Here is a 17,481-nt window from a genome sequence, read left to right as displayed (position 1 = left end):
GACAAACCATTTTGGACTTGTACATTTAGTTCCTTTCTATGATTCTAGAAGAGTACAACATAAATGCCACAATAACTTAGTTCAACACAGCAAATGTAAACCATCATGATATAGACATAAAATATAGTCACTCTTTTCACCTCTAGCTGTGTCTCAGTATTTGAGAGAGAACAAACACATTTCTCCAGCCCCATCCTTTAGCTTTGAACAGAAAAACAGTGGCGGGGAGTTGAGTTGTTAATGTTTCAACTGCTGATTGGCCGTTTAACTACTTTCCCTAACCGACATATTCTGTCGGAGCTCAGTTGATTCATGGTGCCCTATTTAGTAGTGTTTTGAAGTCTGAACTATGTGATCTAAAATAGCGCAGTCAGGATCACATCCTGGCATTATCACGGAGGCCGGCTGGTTCCCTGCCAGATAGCAGACATCCAGCGCTCTTCATTTAACTAGGGGAGGGCAACCAGATCAAAGGGACAGGGCTGTGCCTCACTTCTGCTCTGTTGTCGAGTGGCTGTAAAGTGTCATAGCTGAGCTCTAGTCTAGAGACACGAGAAAGAGAGAAAACTGGAGAGAGAGAGAGAGAGAGAGACAGAGAGCTGGAGAGAGATAGAAAAAGGCTCAGCTACTTTCGCAACAAGCCATGCTAAATTTAGGTAGTGTTCAGTAATGTGTGGTATCATTGAGCAACTCGAACAAAACAAAAAACTGTTGTTGGCTTTTCCAATCTACACTTTTGCCCAAACAAGACAAAGGCAGAGAATGTGCTGCGAACGCCAACGGGGTTTAGATCTATTGATATTTGAAAGATTTAAAGATTACAGGCCGTCCAACGTTAAATCGACGTTAAATCGAGTGTCCGAGTGAGCATCTGAGTATTCGGACACGCTGCTCATCCTCCCCGCGTCCATGTGTTTGTGTGTGTGTGAGCCATAAAATGTACTAATGACGTCCTGTGTTTAAAGATAAATGTTAATTTGCCTATTGAGTCCAGGGCAGAAGGGTGAGGCCAACGGCCCAAGGTCTACCCCAAATAGTTCTTCAAATAGTTGAGGAACCATTTAAAAATGGGTTCTTTCAAGGACATCGTGAAATTATAGGAGGGACTTATAAGAGTTCCCCCAGAGTTTCAGTGTGAAGAACCCCTAAAGCACCCTTTAAACCAGGGGTGGGCAATATTTTTCACTGGGGGGACACACTGAAAATGCCAGAGAGCATCGTGGGCCAGATAACTTTTTTAACCAACATGCCTAAATAACACACAACACAGCTAACTCTGTAAACTTGCATATTATATGTATGCATATTTATTTTCCATGCAACACCGTTTTCATAAATTGAACTTAATTCACTCTAACAATATTATTATTTTTTTTTTTCTGTTAACAACTGTTATTATGGCAGGCAAAGGCCTAAAAAAAATCTATTTCTAGGGTTATTACACATACTTGCCTTAAAACTTAACTTTCGACTCAACAGAGTAAGCTACATTACATAAGGTATAGTATATAACAGGTATATAGGTATAATAGTTATTAGGGCAGACATAAGTCTATGAAATCACTTTTCTTAGGCTCATTTCCAGAGATCGCTAGCCATTATTGCGTATAGTACGTACAAATGATAACTTCCGCGCGTGGATTGTGGTGCTGGTCCCTACGTATCATAGCAACGCAAATACTTTTTTTCAGCTTAAAGGTAATTTAAACAGACTGCTTTAAACCAAGACCAATTTGTTTCTGGTCAAAGGTAGAGCACTATAAAGGGAATAGGGGGTCTTTCGGGAGGTCAAACATAGTGTGTCTGATCCCTTCCTCTCTATTTCGTCATGTGTTTATCTGAACAGGCCTGGCTGACTGGCGTTCCTCCAAGTCCGGCCACATTCACCTCTGTGTTAACTGGAGGAGGTGTAAGGTGAACTCGCACTCTGAGTGTGTATGTTTGTGGACAGGGATGATTGATTCACTAATGCTCCACTGAAGAGCAACAAGAAAGCAGTGCTCTACGCGTGGAATGCGGAGATCAACAATGGGGTTAAATACTACACTGTTGTCTACGGCAACGGCCGCTTAATAGAAGCAAACGCGTTTCTTCTTTTCCCAACCGCATTCAAGCGATTGGATTTGATAAGAGCAACGTGTCTTATTTTTGTTCTTTTGAGCCTTTCCTTCTCACCCAGTTGTATCTCTCCACTACCAGACTCCGGCTGCAGTCCATTTAATTCAGCCGCTTTGATGTTAGCTATCCACGTTAATAATTAATAGCTCTTGGTAAGACGCTTTGAGAAGAAAGAGATCCCGGCTAAAGAATCTCTATTTGGGCAGGCGATGCAATGTAGGGGCTTGTCTGCCTGACCACAACAAAAATGTACCTACAGGCAAGCTCCTTCTCTTTTAACCTGACGCGCACACGCACACTCGCGCGCACACGTTGAAAGGAAGAAGAAAGGATGGGGTCGTTTACATCTCCAACAAACTATTTCCTCCGAGCGGAGCAGAAAGGAGCAGCAGTGTGGGCTTGTCCCTTTGAAGAGAGAAAAGCCGTCACACTACTTAACAGCTGCATATTTCTCGTCACACTGTAACATAGGCGTCCTGCTCTTTCACACTTGGTTCGAGGGTTGTTTTTATGAAGGAAACAAATAACATGGTGTGGTGTTGCACATGGTAAAAACAAGAAGAACGCGTTGTACAGGAAAACAAGAATAAATAAATAACCCCATATTGTCGACATAGTTCACTAGTTGCGAACAGAGACACGTGATTCTTACTGGGACCAAGCCAACGACTTTAAGCTCGAGCTGCAGCCCAACCGCTGTCTCAACAGACTCCACATTGGCTCCGAGCATGAGAAAGAGAGGTACAATCCAAACTAAGTGGCCAGAAACCGCAGCCTACAGCGCGGAGAAGACTCGAGCCTCGCGTCTAGACACAGCGAGTGAGAAGCGGGCTATGTTTAGAACGGCCAAGCACTTTTGCCAGCTTGTAAGGTTTAGGGGAAAGATTTCCCCTGTGCTGTTATGGAAAGGTTCTCTCAGGGAAGGCACTCTGCGAAAAACACTCAGTCTAACTGCCGTACACCCTAACGACCGTAATCTGTTCAGCTTCTCTCTGTCCGGATCGCGCGGTGCATGAACCCGTGCCCGAGAGCGCGTCCGTTAATACACCTGTAGCCTGTGTACTGAGATATTTACAAGAGAGCCACTCTCCCTTTCTCGCTCTCCCCATTTCCCCGCTCCTCTCGTTTTTCTTCGCGCTTTCTCTCCCGCTCTGCTCTCCCTCTTTCTCACTCTGCACCCCCTCCCCCCACTGTCCCTCTCCTCAGTGCTATAATTAAGTGAATTAGGTCTTCAGAAGGCTCTCCTCTGCACTGCTATTATATAGTAATTTCATGTAGCCTCCTGGCTTCTCCTCCTTTTATTAAAAGATAAAGGCATACTTTTCTCCCATGGATTTTCTTATATGTGGTCGGCTTCTTTCCCCCACATCTTTCTCTTTGGAGTGTGTGCCAGGGCATTATTGACATACTGCTAAAATAAAATGAAACGTTTCAGCCGGCGACGTCGCCATGTAACTGGTGATTAAAAGCTAAGCATTCTGGAGAGGAAATGAACATTCATGTGAAACATTTTTCCCATGAAGCCTTGTTCTCTGAATGATTCTTCACCCAATGCACGCTGTGATGTTTGTCAAGGGCATTCAAACTAAATAACTACTAAACACTAATTTAACTATAAAATGACACAGAAACTTAGCAAACTATGTATACACCCAACAGAAGACAAAACGATCCTCAAACACAAAGTAATTTGTGTTACCACAATAATTTAACTCAGAAAAACTGTGTGAGTTGGTTTAGGCTACTAGTTTGGCGAGGAGCTTCAATGGCACACTTGACTTATGTTTACTTTCAAAGCCACAGTCCCACAAAGGCAGAGTAAAATCCAAATAGCCCTACTCACCTCAATACTTACGCCGTTGATTAAACCTGCCCTGCTAAATCACTGCAAAGTCATTCTCTTTTACGAAGCACATCAAAAGCCCCAATTGCTGCCGCAAGACCCCTCTCCTTAAGTCCTTGACTGTCTCCCAAATCTTCCCCTATACGCCTGGTCAAAATGAGGGCACTATATAGGGACCAGGGTGGCACTTGGGAGACAGGCCTTGTGTAAACCAGCAGTTTACTGAATGTAAATACGAACATGAGATCACTTGAACCACTCTGGGAGCCACGGCGACAACCATTCATAACCCTGTCCCCGACATGAGGTACACCGAGAAGAACTTTGTTCTTTCTATCTCTCCTTCCTTCCTTTAGCTCCATCTCTTCCGTCCTTCCTTCCATTTGTCCTTCCTTTCGTATTTGGAGTATTTACTGATCTTAAACAAACTCGAAGGAGTTGGTCGATGTTCAGTAATGTTTTAGTCTATTTTGTCTATTTGAAACAAATCAGTGATCACTTCAATTTACAAACATGTGTTGTGAAAAGGGGCTCTGCCTCTTGAAAGGAATCTAACATGCACAGGCTAGCGGCTAGGCCCAGACAGACTCCTATATTGTGACCCAGTTTGGTGAGGAACCATTCCCCTGATCACTGTATTCCTGGCAGAAAAAGACAGATGAGAAAGAGACACACATGGAAGAAAGAGAGGGAGGGAGAGAGAAAGACAAGAGAGACACAGAGGGAGACTGAGAATGGCAGAGAGGGATAGAGAGACAGAGAGAGAAAGGGACAAAGGAAGAGAGCAACATGGAGAGAATGGCAGAAAGAGACAAAAGGAGACAGAGAAAGGGTGAAATAGATGGCCAGTGTTGCTGTAGGCAGAGGAGCCATGTCACCGAGTTGTACCACCCTGCTGCCTAGATGAATCTGTGACAGTCCAGTCGGAGATGTGACGCGTCACGGCTAAAATCATTAGGTAGCGTACAGACCTAAACGGACTGAATCCAACTGTTTTTCCTGTACCTGAACGTAACTACTCAAAAATCACTTGCGTTCTCCATTGCGTATAGTTGTTTTTAATGTTTTTTTTCTTTTTACTATGGTAATGAATTACTTCTTTCGTCTGCATAGTCCAACTGGAAGTGAGTCAAAGAGGCGATTCCTGCTTGACTAACAACAACATCCTCAGTAAAGATTCTGGTAAATAAGCCTGACAAATTACCAATTACAGTACGTGGTTTCTTGTCCTCTGTTGGGGAGGTGGGCTATGCCTGATGTCCTCAGAAAAATATTGCTAGAGCCTAGGTGCTACAGGTAAGTGCTATGCTATGTACTGCTAGGTGCTAACGCTAAGTGCTAACACCGTCCAAAGTCCATCTGGTTGTTTTGCTAATCTAGATGCTATCACCACCGACAGCCTACCTGTCCCCACCTGCAAATTTTGACCCCATAGTCATCTAACTATATGTAAATATAGTGATAAATGATGTAGCCTCAAAAGGTAATCAAAAGGTAATGTTGTCATAATCTCTACGAGCAACAGCCAGAAGATTAGCATCAGAGCTCGGCTCCTTGCTTGATCTTTACCTAGGTTATGACTTCAAATGCAGTTTTTCCTAGTCACTGTCCTTCATCATCGAAAAAAGGCTTGCCTTTTAGAATTTTAGACTTGGTATGTTTATATGCAATTGTAATAAGCTAATGCTAATGTAATAAGGCTATAAAAATAAATTTGACTGATTGATAGTTGCTACTGCATGATACTATTGACAGTTATTGGTCAAGATCTATACTAACAGCAGGTTCCAAATCTAGGTGCCCCATTCTCCCACTCGCATTCCTCTACAACCACTTCCGACTACTTCTGAAGTACTCTGGGAGCTAATAGAGGTCCTACCATTCATTCTCAGTCCCAATCTCTCTCCCAAACCTCTTTTCCCTACACTTCTCCCTCTCTCTCTCTCTCTCTCTTCTCCCCTGCTAAACCTTACCTCTCCTCTCCCCCTCCCTATCTCTCCTGAGACCTCTCTCGGTTGCCCCGGTCTCTCCCCTCTCTTTTCCTGTTTCTCTGCTTTAGCGCTCAATGCGGGGTGGCAATTCAGCCGGCATTGCGTAACCCAAATTATACAATTGAGTTGTACTGTGAGTATGCATGCAGGTGCCTGAATGCCTGTGTGTGTCTGTCTGCATATATGCACTAAGTGAGTGTGTGTTTGAGAGGAGGCACCTCAGCTTAGGGCTAACCAGAGCGGTGTGACTTGGCAAAGCCCATTTTGGCCTGCAGTACTGCTGGAGATTGCTTTTTTTTTATCAGACAGACAACAGACTAGAGAAGTATAGAATATAAGCACACAGAAACATACACACTCACACACACTAGACTCTACCCAAACAATCACACATATTTACACTCCAACATGCAAAACCACACACGAACACCTACATCACATACAAAAATCCACTCATTTTAAATGCACACTGTTTTTATTACCCATCTGCATCTAGACCTATGTACGTTCACTTGGTAATGTAAATCATCCTGTAAATAGCCAGGTTTATATTGACTTGTATCTCTTGTTCACTATACTGTTGGAAAAGGGCCCCTCAACAAAGCATTTCACTGTCAGTCTGTTGTTTAGGTAGCAATGTTTTCAAAAATATGTATCAAGTCTCTTGCAGTTTCTACCTTTCAACATCTCTCCCTGCCGGCTCTATTAGCCACTCACAGCTGTGCCTTGTGTGTGTGTGTGTGTGTGTGTGTGTGTGTGTGTGCACGTGAGTGTGTGTGTATGCGTGCATGAGTGAGTGTGTTCTCTGCCCTGTGGAGACCAAAACGGCCATGGAATGGACAACCGCTAATTAAATATCCTCCACTTTTCCCTCGACTTGCTCCCTCAGGTTTTCTTTTCATACCGATTTACTTTTCCAGCCTTTGTGATCCACAGGAAAATAAGCAACCCGACTGCTTAAAGGGGAGTCGAACTCCGGAATGCTGCTGCCTTCCTGACCAACCAATCAACCAAAAAAAACTCACCAACCAACCTACCAAGAAACTACTAAACTAGCAAACTGAAGAAGTACTGCCAAAAAAAAACTATAGGGAACACAAGGTAAGAGAATTATTGATTTATAGAAGTTCTAAAAATACTGTCTGCCTCATGTCTCCAGGGAGATACCTCAGCGCTGCATTTATTATTGACGAAAATGTACTTCCGCGTCGGGCTGACACTGCGCTAAAACAAGGGAATCACATGATTAAACACTGGGACTATACCAACATGAAGATAACACAAGAGCAGCGCAGCTTCGTGTGACCTCAGTACAACAAGCTTCTCTCAAAAGCGTAATCCTCGCCACTCTCAAAACCCATTGGAGGATGATGTCAGAGGGGGTGGGTCCTCTGGCATCCTCATCCATATGTTTTTTGATAGAGACGGAGGAGGTGAGGAGAATCAAATGAAATAAGGCCCAGGACTGCATGAGATCAGAGGGACTATGCATTATCACAGGGCATTAAATCTTCAACGTGTCCCCCAGTGTCACTGTGTACAGTCTAGCTAGCACAGTAACACCCATTTGCTGTGTCTCATAGTAACGGAGAATGAAACCATTTTTAAGTGTGTCTGAGGCCTCTGCTTTGGTACATATGATTTATGAATAGATCTTTTTTTTTTTTATAAACCCTGTCACAACCATTCATATCATCCTAGGATCTCATCCAAACTAACCAACAGCGGCCATCTTTGTCTACCTGCAGTGTTTGGCCCATAGGGCTCCTCAGTTCCCTGCTCTCCCTTTCCTTCCCCACGCCCCTTCGCTCCCCATAATCCCTCTACCTCTCTCCCTCCGAAGCCACGCCCACCACGGAAGCCTCTTCAATGAGCCCCAGTAAGAGTGATAAACCTCCCTCTCTGCTGGCAGCCCCTTCAGAGGAGTAACAATAACTTGATGTAACTTAGCCCTCACCCTCCCTAAACCTCCCCCAAACCCCCCTCTCCTTAGTTACAGGCTCACATAAAAGAACTCCCAGTCAGTCTTTCATAGGCTCTCTGTGTCTCCATGGCTCCTGCCAGGTGTGTCTCACGCGCACAGGCACACAAACACACAGGCGTGCGCACACCACCACCACCTTCAACCAGTGTTTTTTCTCTTCAATTTTTCAAGGGCTCTTCCTCCATTAGCTCTACCTCTCAGGGCATAGTTAGCTCCAGTGGCATATATCTCTTTCTCTCTAGCGTTTCGGTACGTGCGGGCGCACACAGACACTACAAACACACACACACTGGAAGGCTAACCAAATCCCAACTCTCTGTGAAGCATAATAGCAGGATTAAACCTCTGGACGTTCTCTCACACAGACAGAAAGAGGATATATACCCCCCCCCCCCACATCTCTGACCATGGAGAGGATTGAGAATGTGTGCGTGTGAAGCAGAGAGAGGCCCTTGGCTGCATGGGGCCCAGATCTGGCGCGTTGGGCCTCTGGCCCAAGGCAGCTTAGGCTCCTCAAAGAGACCTGGGCTGTCTTACACACAAAGCAGCATTGCATGGAGAAACTGTCGCACGGACTGAGAAACACGCACACAGCCTTAGTTTAGCTAGGGGAGGACTGGGAGGCAGAATAAAAGACAGTTTTTGGTGTGGCAGCCATGTCCAATCATATCCAATGTTCTGATCGTTTCAAGCACTTTAGATTTTGCTGGAAACAACCCAGAAGATCCCAGGCGATAAAGGTTGGCAAGTTGAAGAAAACGAACAACCATTTTCAACCACATGCATGACTTCGGGAGGGTCGAATAATTCATCCCAAACGAACCAAAAGACTCCCTCTTCCTGCTAAACAGAGGTACTCAGCCCACTTTTCCCTCCCTTCCATTTCCCCTCCCCTCTCTCATTCCCTCCCAGCTCTCTCTCTCTCTCTCTCTCTCTTTTCTCCTGCTCCCTCTCTTTGGTCTTAAGTTTCCGGGGCCCCTTTATTCTGCTCTTTAAATAGGGGCCCCGACCAGGGCTGTGAAGTGTAATAATGGTCATTTTGCCTCTCCATTCAGCAGAGGGTAATTCCACCCAGGGACGGCTCACTTTGAGCCGCATCACACAAGAAGCTTCCCAGTGACCATGGCAACGCGCTCAGTGGGATCCCGGAGGCCGTGAAGCAGTGATTTGGGGAGGGGGGGGGGTGTACGCTGGGGTGTTAGGGCGTCCGGGGTTGCTGGGCCATGCAGAGGAGGAACAAATAAATGCCATCCGAAATTGAGAGAAGAAAGAGAGGAAAGAAGAGAGACAGGGAAAGAAACATAAAGAGATAGAAAGACAGAGAGAGTGAAATCAAGAGAGACTGTGTGAGGGATGGAGAGTGAGAGAGACCCAGGCTGGGTGTAAAGAGAGGGTGTGAGAGAGACCCAGGCTGGGTGTAAAGAGAGAGTGAGAGAGAGATCCAGGCTGGGTGTAAAGAGAGAGTGAGAGAGAGACCCAGGCTGGGTGTAAAGAGAGAGTGAGAGAGAGACCCAGGCTGGGTGTAAAGAGAGAATGAGAGAGAGACCCAGGCTGGGTGTAAAGAGAGAGTGAGAGAGAGACCCAGGATGGGTGTAAAGAGAGAGTGAGAGAGAGACCCAGGATGGGTGTAAAGAGAGAGTGAGAGAGAGACCCAGGATGGGTGTAAAGAGAGAGTGAGAGAGAGACCCAGGATGGGTGTAAAGAGAGAGTGAGAGAGAGACCCAGGCTGGGTGTAAAGAGAGAACCTCCCAGTGAGCGACACCCCACCAGGAAGAGAAGCCAAGATAATATCAGCAAGTTGAGGCATACACAAACATGAAAGGAGAGCCCAAGAGGCAGGCCTCCCTCATGGTTCAGGCAACTCTACGCTTCGCAGGGACCCCGCCCCCACGCCCCTCACTCCGGAAGTGCTTGTGTGATGTGGGGTGGAGGGAGGGAACCGGGGTGGCATGTGTTTCGTTGTTGAAGAAGTCTACAGATGACCTGATACTCATTGATCCAAAAGAAAGGATCCGTAGCCTGCTGTCCAAGGAAATTCACAGGGAATTTCTTCCTCAGTGGCCCTCTGATCGTGTCTTTCAGGGTGGCATCTAACGGCTCTACTGCTTCAAATCCACCTGACTGACATTAATATGTTGTGTTGTTCACAGGTTCATACGCCCTGAAAAGAAATAGGCCCTTAACTCCACTTGGAGCAAAGCACTCCTCCCTCTGATCTGAGAGAAAATGGTCCCATCGACCCTCTGTCTACTCCTTTTAGAAAGCAGCGCTCCATAAACGCTGTGCAGTTATCCTGCAAGAAATACAGTTGCCGCTGTGTCTCAAAACACAAAGGCCGTTATAGATAATCAATCCCTATTATATTCCATCAATCTGGGAAAGAACTGGGCAAAACCACATGGCCATCGAAACATCTTGCTCTCCCTACTTGAATAAGAACAGGAGAAAGGATGAGATAGAAAAAGAAAAATAGGGACAGTGAGAGACAGAACGAGAGACAAAGCGCACCAAAACTCTGGGTCCTTGGATTCTTCCTCTACAGAGAGGTAAATACAGTCTGCGCTTACATAACCCACACACACACCAGTTTTTAGGAGACATTTTCATCCATCAATATTCTTGCCCATAACAGACATCAAATCACCTACAGTACAGAACATCACAACATGAAAGGTCCAAAACAGCCCTGTAGAACAACACAGCACTGCAAGGTCTGACGTGGCTCAGTTTCAGCACTGCCCCAAAAGTGCCAGGGCGGCAGGTTCACTTCCACTACTGGAAAGGTCTAGAAATGTATGGAATCAGTACCGTAAGTGTCGGCTACCTGACTAAAATGGTGTCCGAAAATAGTACCATTTCAATGACACCCTGGGGCCCACTAGATAGTGAGGCAGACCCACAGACAGGGAGACACAGAGAGAAAGACAGACAGAGACACCTTGCCCAGGTCAGCTGGAGGGCATGGTGTCCTGGGTTTACACAGCCAGAGGTGGGAAGAACGGTTAACCTAACACAGGCCCGGGGCCAGACTGTGTGTGTGTCCAGCCGCCTCACACTCATCCGTCTGTCTGTTGCCATCATTCCCTTTCATGCAGGTCTTCCTCTCTCTCTCTTTCTCTCCACACAAACACACACTCCCTCTTTTTCCACACTTACACCAGCTCGCTCTCCCTCGCCACACACACACACAATCTCTCCACATCCACACACTCTTCCACTCTCTCGCTCTCTGGCTGAGATGCCAGACATGGTAACCATCCAAATGCCACTTAGCAGCAGTAAGAAGATGCAGCTGTTTGCTGAGCTCCATGTGGCCTGAGCCAACTGGCCCGTATTTGAGCGGGGTGGAGAGAGAGACAGACAGGGTAGGTGTTGCTTGCCAGGCACCCAACACACACTATTCAGAATCCCTACCAGGGTTATTCAAATACCATCCGGTCTAACGCATCGCCGGGGTTGCAAAGGTCCGGTAGGATATCGGCCTGGTAACATTAGATTTATACACGTTATGCCACACAGTGAAAGAAAACCATTGCGGTTTCCTTGCATTCCTTGCATTTGCACACGCTGTCTTATGTGTTGGGAGTGGAATCCAATAAGGTTTATGTACAATTTAGCCACTTTCAGTTCTCGATTTTTCCATATTTTTGTCCCAACATTTTCATGCATTTTGGCAAACTTTCGTTTACTTTAATCAAGAAACACACATGCCTACATCATAATGGCTGAAAGGCAATGCATTCCAGATTACGAAATAACCTTGTCAACACCCAGACCTAAGCGTAGGCCAGACCTAAGGCCACAAAACAAAGAGTTGATGCTGAAAAATCTACAAATGTGAGTTAAAGCTGTTTCTGCATGAAGAGTGGGCCAAAATTCCCTCACAGTGAGACTGGTCAACAACTACAGGAAATGTTTGGTTGCAGTTACTACACATACCAACTTATTAAATGTTAGGGGGCAATTATATTTTTACAGGGGTCTTGCATAACTTTGTTAATTAAGTATGTAGACCTGGCTTTGTTCATTCAGGTTCCCTTTATTTTATAATCGGATTCATTTGAAGATCTAAAGCATTCAGTGACAAAACTAAGCGAAAACAGTTTGCGTGCGCGCGGTGAGAGAACATGCTGCAACGGGAATATCAGACTGCCTCATTCCCAGACATGAAACCCCTCTCGACCCATCCAACACCTCCTCGCCCCTGAAACAACCCCTCCTTCCTCTTCCCGTGTAGGGGGTGATGTCATGCCACTGGATGGAGGGGTAAGGACGGGAGGATGAAAGGGAGAGCGGGAAAGCCTTCATACCGGTCTGGGCCCAAGAGGCCGTTGACGCGGCAACATGAAAGGGGGAGGTATCACGCTGGCATGGCGACAAAAGAGCAGAGCAGAGCCACCAAAGCCCGGGCATGATTACATGTTCCACAGAAGACGCCAAACATCCCACTGAGAGACAGACCAAACCAGAGACAGACAGGGAGAAAGACAGTCAGACAGAGATAAACAGAGAACGAGATGGACAGAGAAAAAGACAGAGGGACAGAGTAACAAAAAGAAAGAGAAAAAGAAAGTGAGAGGGAGAGAACTAGTAGAGGAGGGGGGGACTACCAGGAAGTTGTTTCCACAGTAAGGACAGCTAAGACAGAAATACACCACCCAAACAAAGACACTGTACAACAGTGTACTAACAGAACATGATAATGTCTGGATAGGCACTAAGTCAACTTCCTGGGCTTCAACTCACTCCCCCAATAATACATACAGACTCCGCTTCTAAAGAGTGCTGAACCCTAACAGAAAATAAGACGCAGAAGTAGAAAAAAGTTTGCGGCCAAACTGAAAAGGAATTGTTTCAGGAAAAGTGGTTACCTGTGAACTGCTACGGAAACAACAGTCCAATGCTGGCATGCAGCTAGCCTGCAACCTAATCTTACCACACCGCCTTGTTTCCCAATCGGCCACGGGGCTCTGCTATGCGCACGGCATGCACAAGGGCGGTGGGGTGGAGGGTGGGGGGCTGGGGGGGTTGGGTCATAGGCCAACAGCCCTGGGACTCTCATGGGAACCAGACAGGAAGAGCCGGAAAAAACTGTGTACATATACATGACACGGTCCTCCCGCTCTGCTTCGCCAGGCTAGCATTAACCCTCACCACCCCCACGCCCCCCAATCTTACTAGCTTGTACCGCCTGGCTGGCTTTCTTTCTTGAGCAGGAGAGGGAAAAAGACAAAGCCTTATTTACAACAGATAGTATTACAAAAAGCTTTGACGCAAATGGGATATTCAGGGAGCCCGGCACGGCTTCGGCTGAGATTTAGATAACAGCCTCCAATAGCCAATCGCAGTCCAGACAGGGGGCAGGCTTAGCGTGGTGGCATAGAAGGACGGGGGTGGTGGTGGGGGGGGGGGGGGTATGTAGGCCGGGTCGGGGCCTAGCGAGGACATCGGTCTGCGGGCACTGGGGCAGTTGGGGGGGCATGAAATCTGGCGAGGGCACCCGGGGGCCGTCTGGTCTGTTGTCGAGTTGGCCAGTCTGGGTCTGGAAACACTGCAGGCCCCCAGCTGTGCCCGGGCCAACGCGGGCTGGGTCTGGTCTGTCAAGATGGGCCGACGTGACAATACAGAGTCCCCCCCCCGAACCCCCCGGCACGCACACACACACTCCTCTCTCACCACTAATTATAGACCAGCAGAGTCCCACTGTCCCCTCAAAACAACCTGGGGAGAAGGGCCAAACAAGACAACCAAAAATCATCCTCAATCGCCGTGATCACAACGCTACGTCCGCTACGGATGATCTGGCCGTCTCAGGACAAGACAAACCTATCGTCCCGTGTGTCCTATTCACAGCGTCCTTCCAGTGTTTTCGTGGGCTTTCCTTACGGCACTGCCATTGGCTTAGTTTCTGGATCAGGGGCGTGGCGTGCTCCCCACCATCCTGCTGCAAGCGTTGAGTGCGAACCGGCGCCTCCGGAGAAAGCGCCTCATCCATTAACATGCCTTTATGGCTGCGAGGAGTTCTCCTTCAATTATAAATGGCTGCCCTCTTTCTATCACGCAGAAGGGAACACCAGACGTGCATTGGATGAATGAAACGATAGCCTCCCCCTTCGTCCCTCAGGGACCAGTTCTATGTTCTATTAGGAAGGACACTTCATTAAAACCATGATAAAACCCTACTCCGGACTTCAGACTGGTGGATCGGTTTGAGATGGGGAGGGGCCGGGGAGGGTGACTTAGGTCCTCTCTTCTTCTCCGAACGAAGGAGGGTGAAGAGGAGAAGTGACAAATCCCATCCAAAAAAAACATCCCACCGTGAACGAATGGTTCCCTTGACAACAAGGCGTTCAGAGATAACTAATGCTGACAATGTTTTAATTACATTGGAGAACACAGGGTGTCTCCACCTCCCCGGCTCACCGTCTGTCTCTGTGTCTCTATTCGTCTCACTGTCCGTCTCTGTGTCTCTATCGGTCTCACTGTCCGTCTCTGTGTCTCTATCGATCTCACTGTCTGTCTCCATGTGTCTCTATCGGTCTCACTGTCTGTTTCCATATGTCTCTATCGGTCTCACTGTCTGTCTCTGTGTCTCTATCGGTCTCACTGTCTGTATCGCTGTCAATATCGATCTCACTGTCTGTCTCTGTGTCTCTATCGGTCTCACTGTCTGGCTCCAAGTGTCTCTATCGGTCTCACTGTCTGTCTTAGTGTCTCTATTTGTCTCACTGTCTGTCTCCATGTGTCTCTATCGTTCTCACTGTCTGTCTCCATGTGTCTCTATCGTTCTCACTGTCTGTCTCCATGTGTCTCTATCGGCCTCACTGTCTGTCTCCATGTGTCTCTATCGGTCTCACTGTCTGTCTCCATGTGTCTCTATCGGCCTCACTGTCTGTCTCCATGTGTCTCTATCGGTCTCACCGTCTGTCTCTGTGTCTCTATTCGTCTCACTGTCCGTCTCTGTGTCTCTATCGGTCTCACTGTCCGTCTCTGTGTCTCTATCGATCTCACTGTCTGTCTCCATGTGTCTCTATCGGTCTCACTGTCTGTTTCCATATGTCTCTATCGGTCTCACTGTCTGTCTCTGTGTCTCTATCGGTCTCACTGTCTGTATCGCTGTCAATATCGATCTCACTGTCTGTCTCTGTGTCTCTATCGGTCTCACTGTCTGGCTCCAAGTGTCTCTATCGGTCTCACTGTCTGTCTTAGTGTCTCTATTTGTCTCACTGTCTGTCTCCATGTGTCTCTATCGTTCTCACTGTCTGTCTCCATGTGTCTCTATCGTTCTCACTGTCTGTCTCCATGTGTCTCTATCGGCCTCACTGTCTGTCTCCATGTGTCTCTATCGGTCTCACTGTCTGTCTCCATGTGTCTCTATCGGTCTCACTGTCTGTCTCCATGTGTCTCTATCGGTCTCACTGTCTGTCTCCATGTGTCTCTATCGGTCTCACTGTCTGTCTCTGTGTCTCTATCTGTCTCACTGTCTTCCCCTGTGTGTGTTTCTCAGTCCACAAGTCTGTCTCTGTTTCTCTCAGCCCTCCTGTCGGTCTGTCACTTTCCATTTTCTATATCCCTCTAACTGTCTCATTGCCTCGGTCTCTATCTGTCTCTGTCTCGATTTGCTGCTGTCAATCAGTCTATATTTCTTTTGGCCTCTCGCTGTCTTGATCTGTTGCCGTGGTTCTCTCTCTTTGTCCCCCTCTGTCCATCTCAGAAGCAGGATAGATAGACAGACAGATAGAGGTGTCTGGTTGAATATCAGGTCTGTGGAGGTGTTTGGCGGTGTGTTTTACCTTCCCCAGTACAGTGAGGCAGCTGGGGTCCAGCTCAGGCTGCTCCAGCTTCACCACCCCCACCCAGCCGTACTCGTACTGGTCCTCCTCATCGTTATTGTTGCACAGCCCGAGCGGGTGCATCTGGAAATGGGGGGGCAGAAACAAAGGACATTGGGTTAACACCTGCCACTTGTAAAACAGTGCACCTGTGCAAGAGGAATTGCTGAGTTGTCAAATCAGTCGATTATTTTCATGGAGTTGATTGTCAGTTACTGCGTGAGGTGCAAGTTAGTGAAAGATGAAGGTTTTTGTGCGTTTGTGGGGTCGGGCTCCATGTTATTTGAGCGCGATTAATACACTGCACCTAGGAGCTGAGCACAAGCACCAAGACAGCCAGACCATATACTCATACAGTAAGTGACTTTAATTGGAAAAAGTAAATAACTTCCACATCACTGCACATTACTTAATTGGGTCCTCGATTATCTTAAATGCCGCTAAATCACCCTGGGGCTTTAACGCTCCAGCCGCCCAGAGCGTAGAAATTGAATGACTAGAAGGAAAACCCATCCCGCCCTTCAGACTGTAAAAACACTGAGGTCAAACGTATTGTGTCTAGGCCCAAGTCGCTCTGGATACATTTCTGTTCAGTGGACATACGACATAGGCATTAAACATATGTGAAGGCCATGTCTGTTCTATGTCATTGTGTTTCTATGTCCCGGGGCAGAGAGAGCATGTCTGCGGAATAGATCAGCCCAGAGGAATAAGCGTTGGAGAGTAGATGTGACAGAGGCTGACTGTGTGCGCGTACGAGCGTACACACTAGGCATGCCTGTGTAATTACAGTCTAATGTCTTATGATGCGTTCAACTCAGAAAGCTCTTTAGCTACTTCCTATATTCCCTATGTAGCGCACAAGTTTTGTCCAGAACCAGAAGGGAATACAGTACCATTTGGGAACCCTGCCTATGCCAGAAAACTGTGGAGAATCACCACAGAAGTCAGGGGTTTTCTTCATTTCACTAGTTCAGTTTCTTCCCAGCTGTCTGGTTTGGTGGCCTAATGAGATATTTCACCATCAAACAGATCCCACAATGTGAACTCAAAAAAGTTAAAAACACAAACCACCCAAAAAATAAATAAACAACACAGAATTAAAGGAAACTACTTAAAGGATTCTGACTTCAAGGAGCCAAATTACTATTACCCAGAATGATTTGAGTATTGCATCAGTTTTTCCATTTGTGATGACACTGACTTCTGCAGAGTGTTCTGAAGGTGATAATAATTATTCTCCTTATATGAGTTACTCTGGATAAGAGCATTTGATAAATGACTACACTCAGATCGGAAACCTAACATTTTTTTTCTTTCACAACTAGAAGCAGCTTTCTCTGATGTGGGTCCTCATCCTGGCCTTGCTCATCAGAATTAAAAGTCCAGGCAGACAGGTAGACATTGACCTTATTTTAAGGTCATGTGGTCGGCCATTACACTAACATGAATCCGACAATCACAAAAAAGGTATAAAAAAGCCAGAGCTAAAAATCAACAGAGAAGGCAATATCACTTTCAGATGACCCAAAATCTATTTTAACCCCTTTAAAAACTAGAGGTGGAGAACTGGGGTCCTTAATTTAAGGAAGCCCCACCCCCCACCGTGACCTGTGACCAATAATAACCCAGCATTAGGAGCTTAGTGGCACCTAGTAGAGCCCTGTGGCCCCCCACACTGGTGCCCACCACCCTCAGGGTCCGAGGATGACC

The 17,481-nt window shown here is 46.8% G+C and overlaps 1 protein-coding gene across 1 annotated transcript in view; it reads right to left on the bottom strand.

The window, feature by feature from the left end:
- Positions 1-17,481, bottom strand: part of znrf3 (zinc and ring finger 3) — a 64,844-nt gene that overhangs the window by 9,488 nt on the left and 37,875 nt on the right. The window contains exon 2 of the mRNA XM_010876035.5: positions 15,730-15,852. Within this exon, the coding sequence (XP_010874337.2) occupies positions 15,730-15,852 (123 nt within the window). The remainder of the gene's footprint in view (positions 1-15,729; positions 15,853-17,481) is intronic.

Source organism: Esox lucius, chromosome 13 (assembly GCF_011004845.1).
Source record: "Esox lucius isolate fEsoLuc1 chromosome 13, fEsoLuc1.pri, whole genome shotgun sequence".
Classification (NCBI taxonomy): Eukaryota; Metazoa; Chordata; class Actinopteri; order Esociformes; family Esocidae; genus Esox; species Esox lucius.
This window is presented reverse-complemented; position numbering and strand designations above follow the sequence as displayed.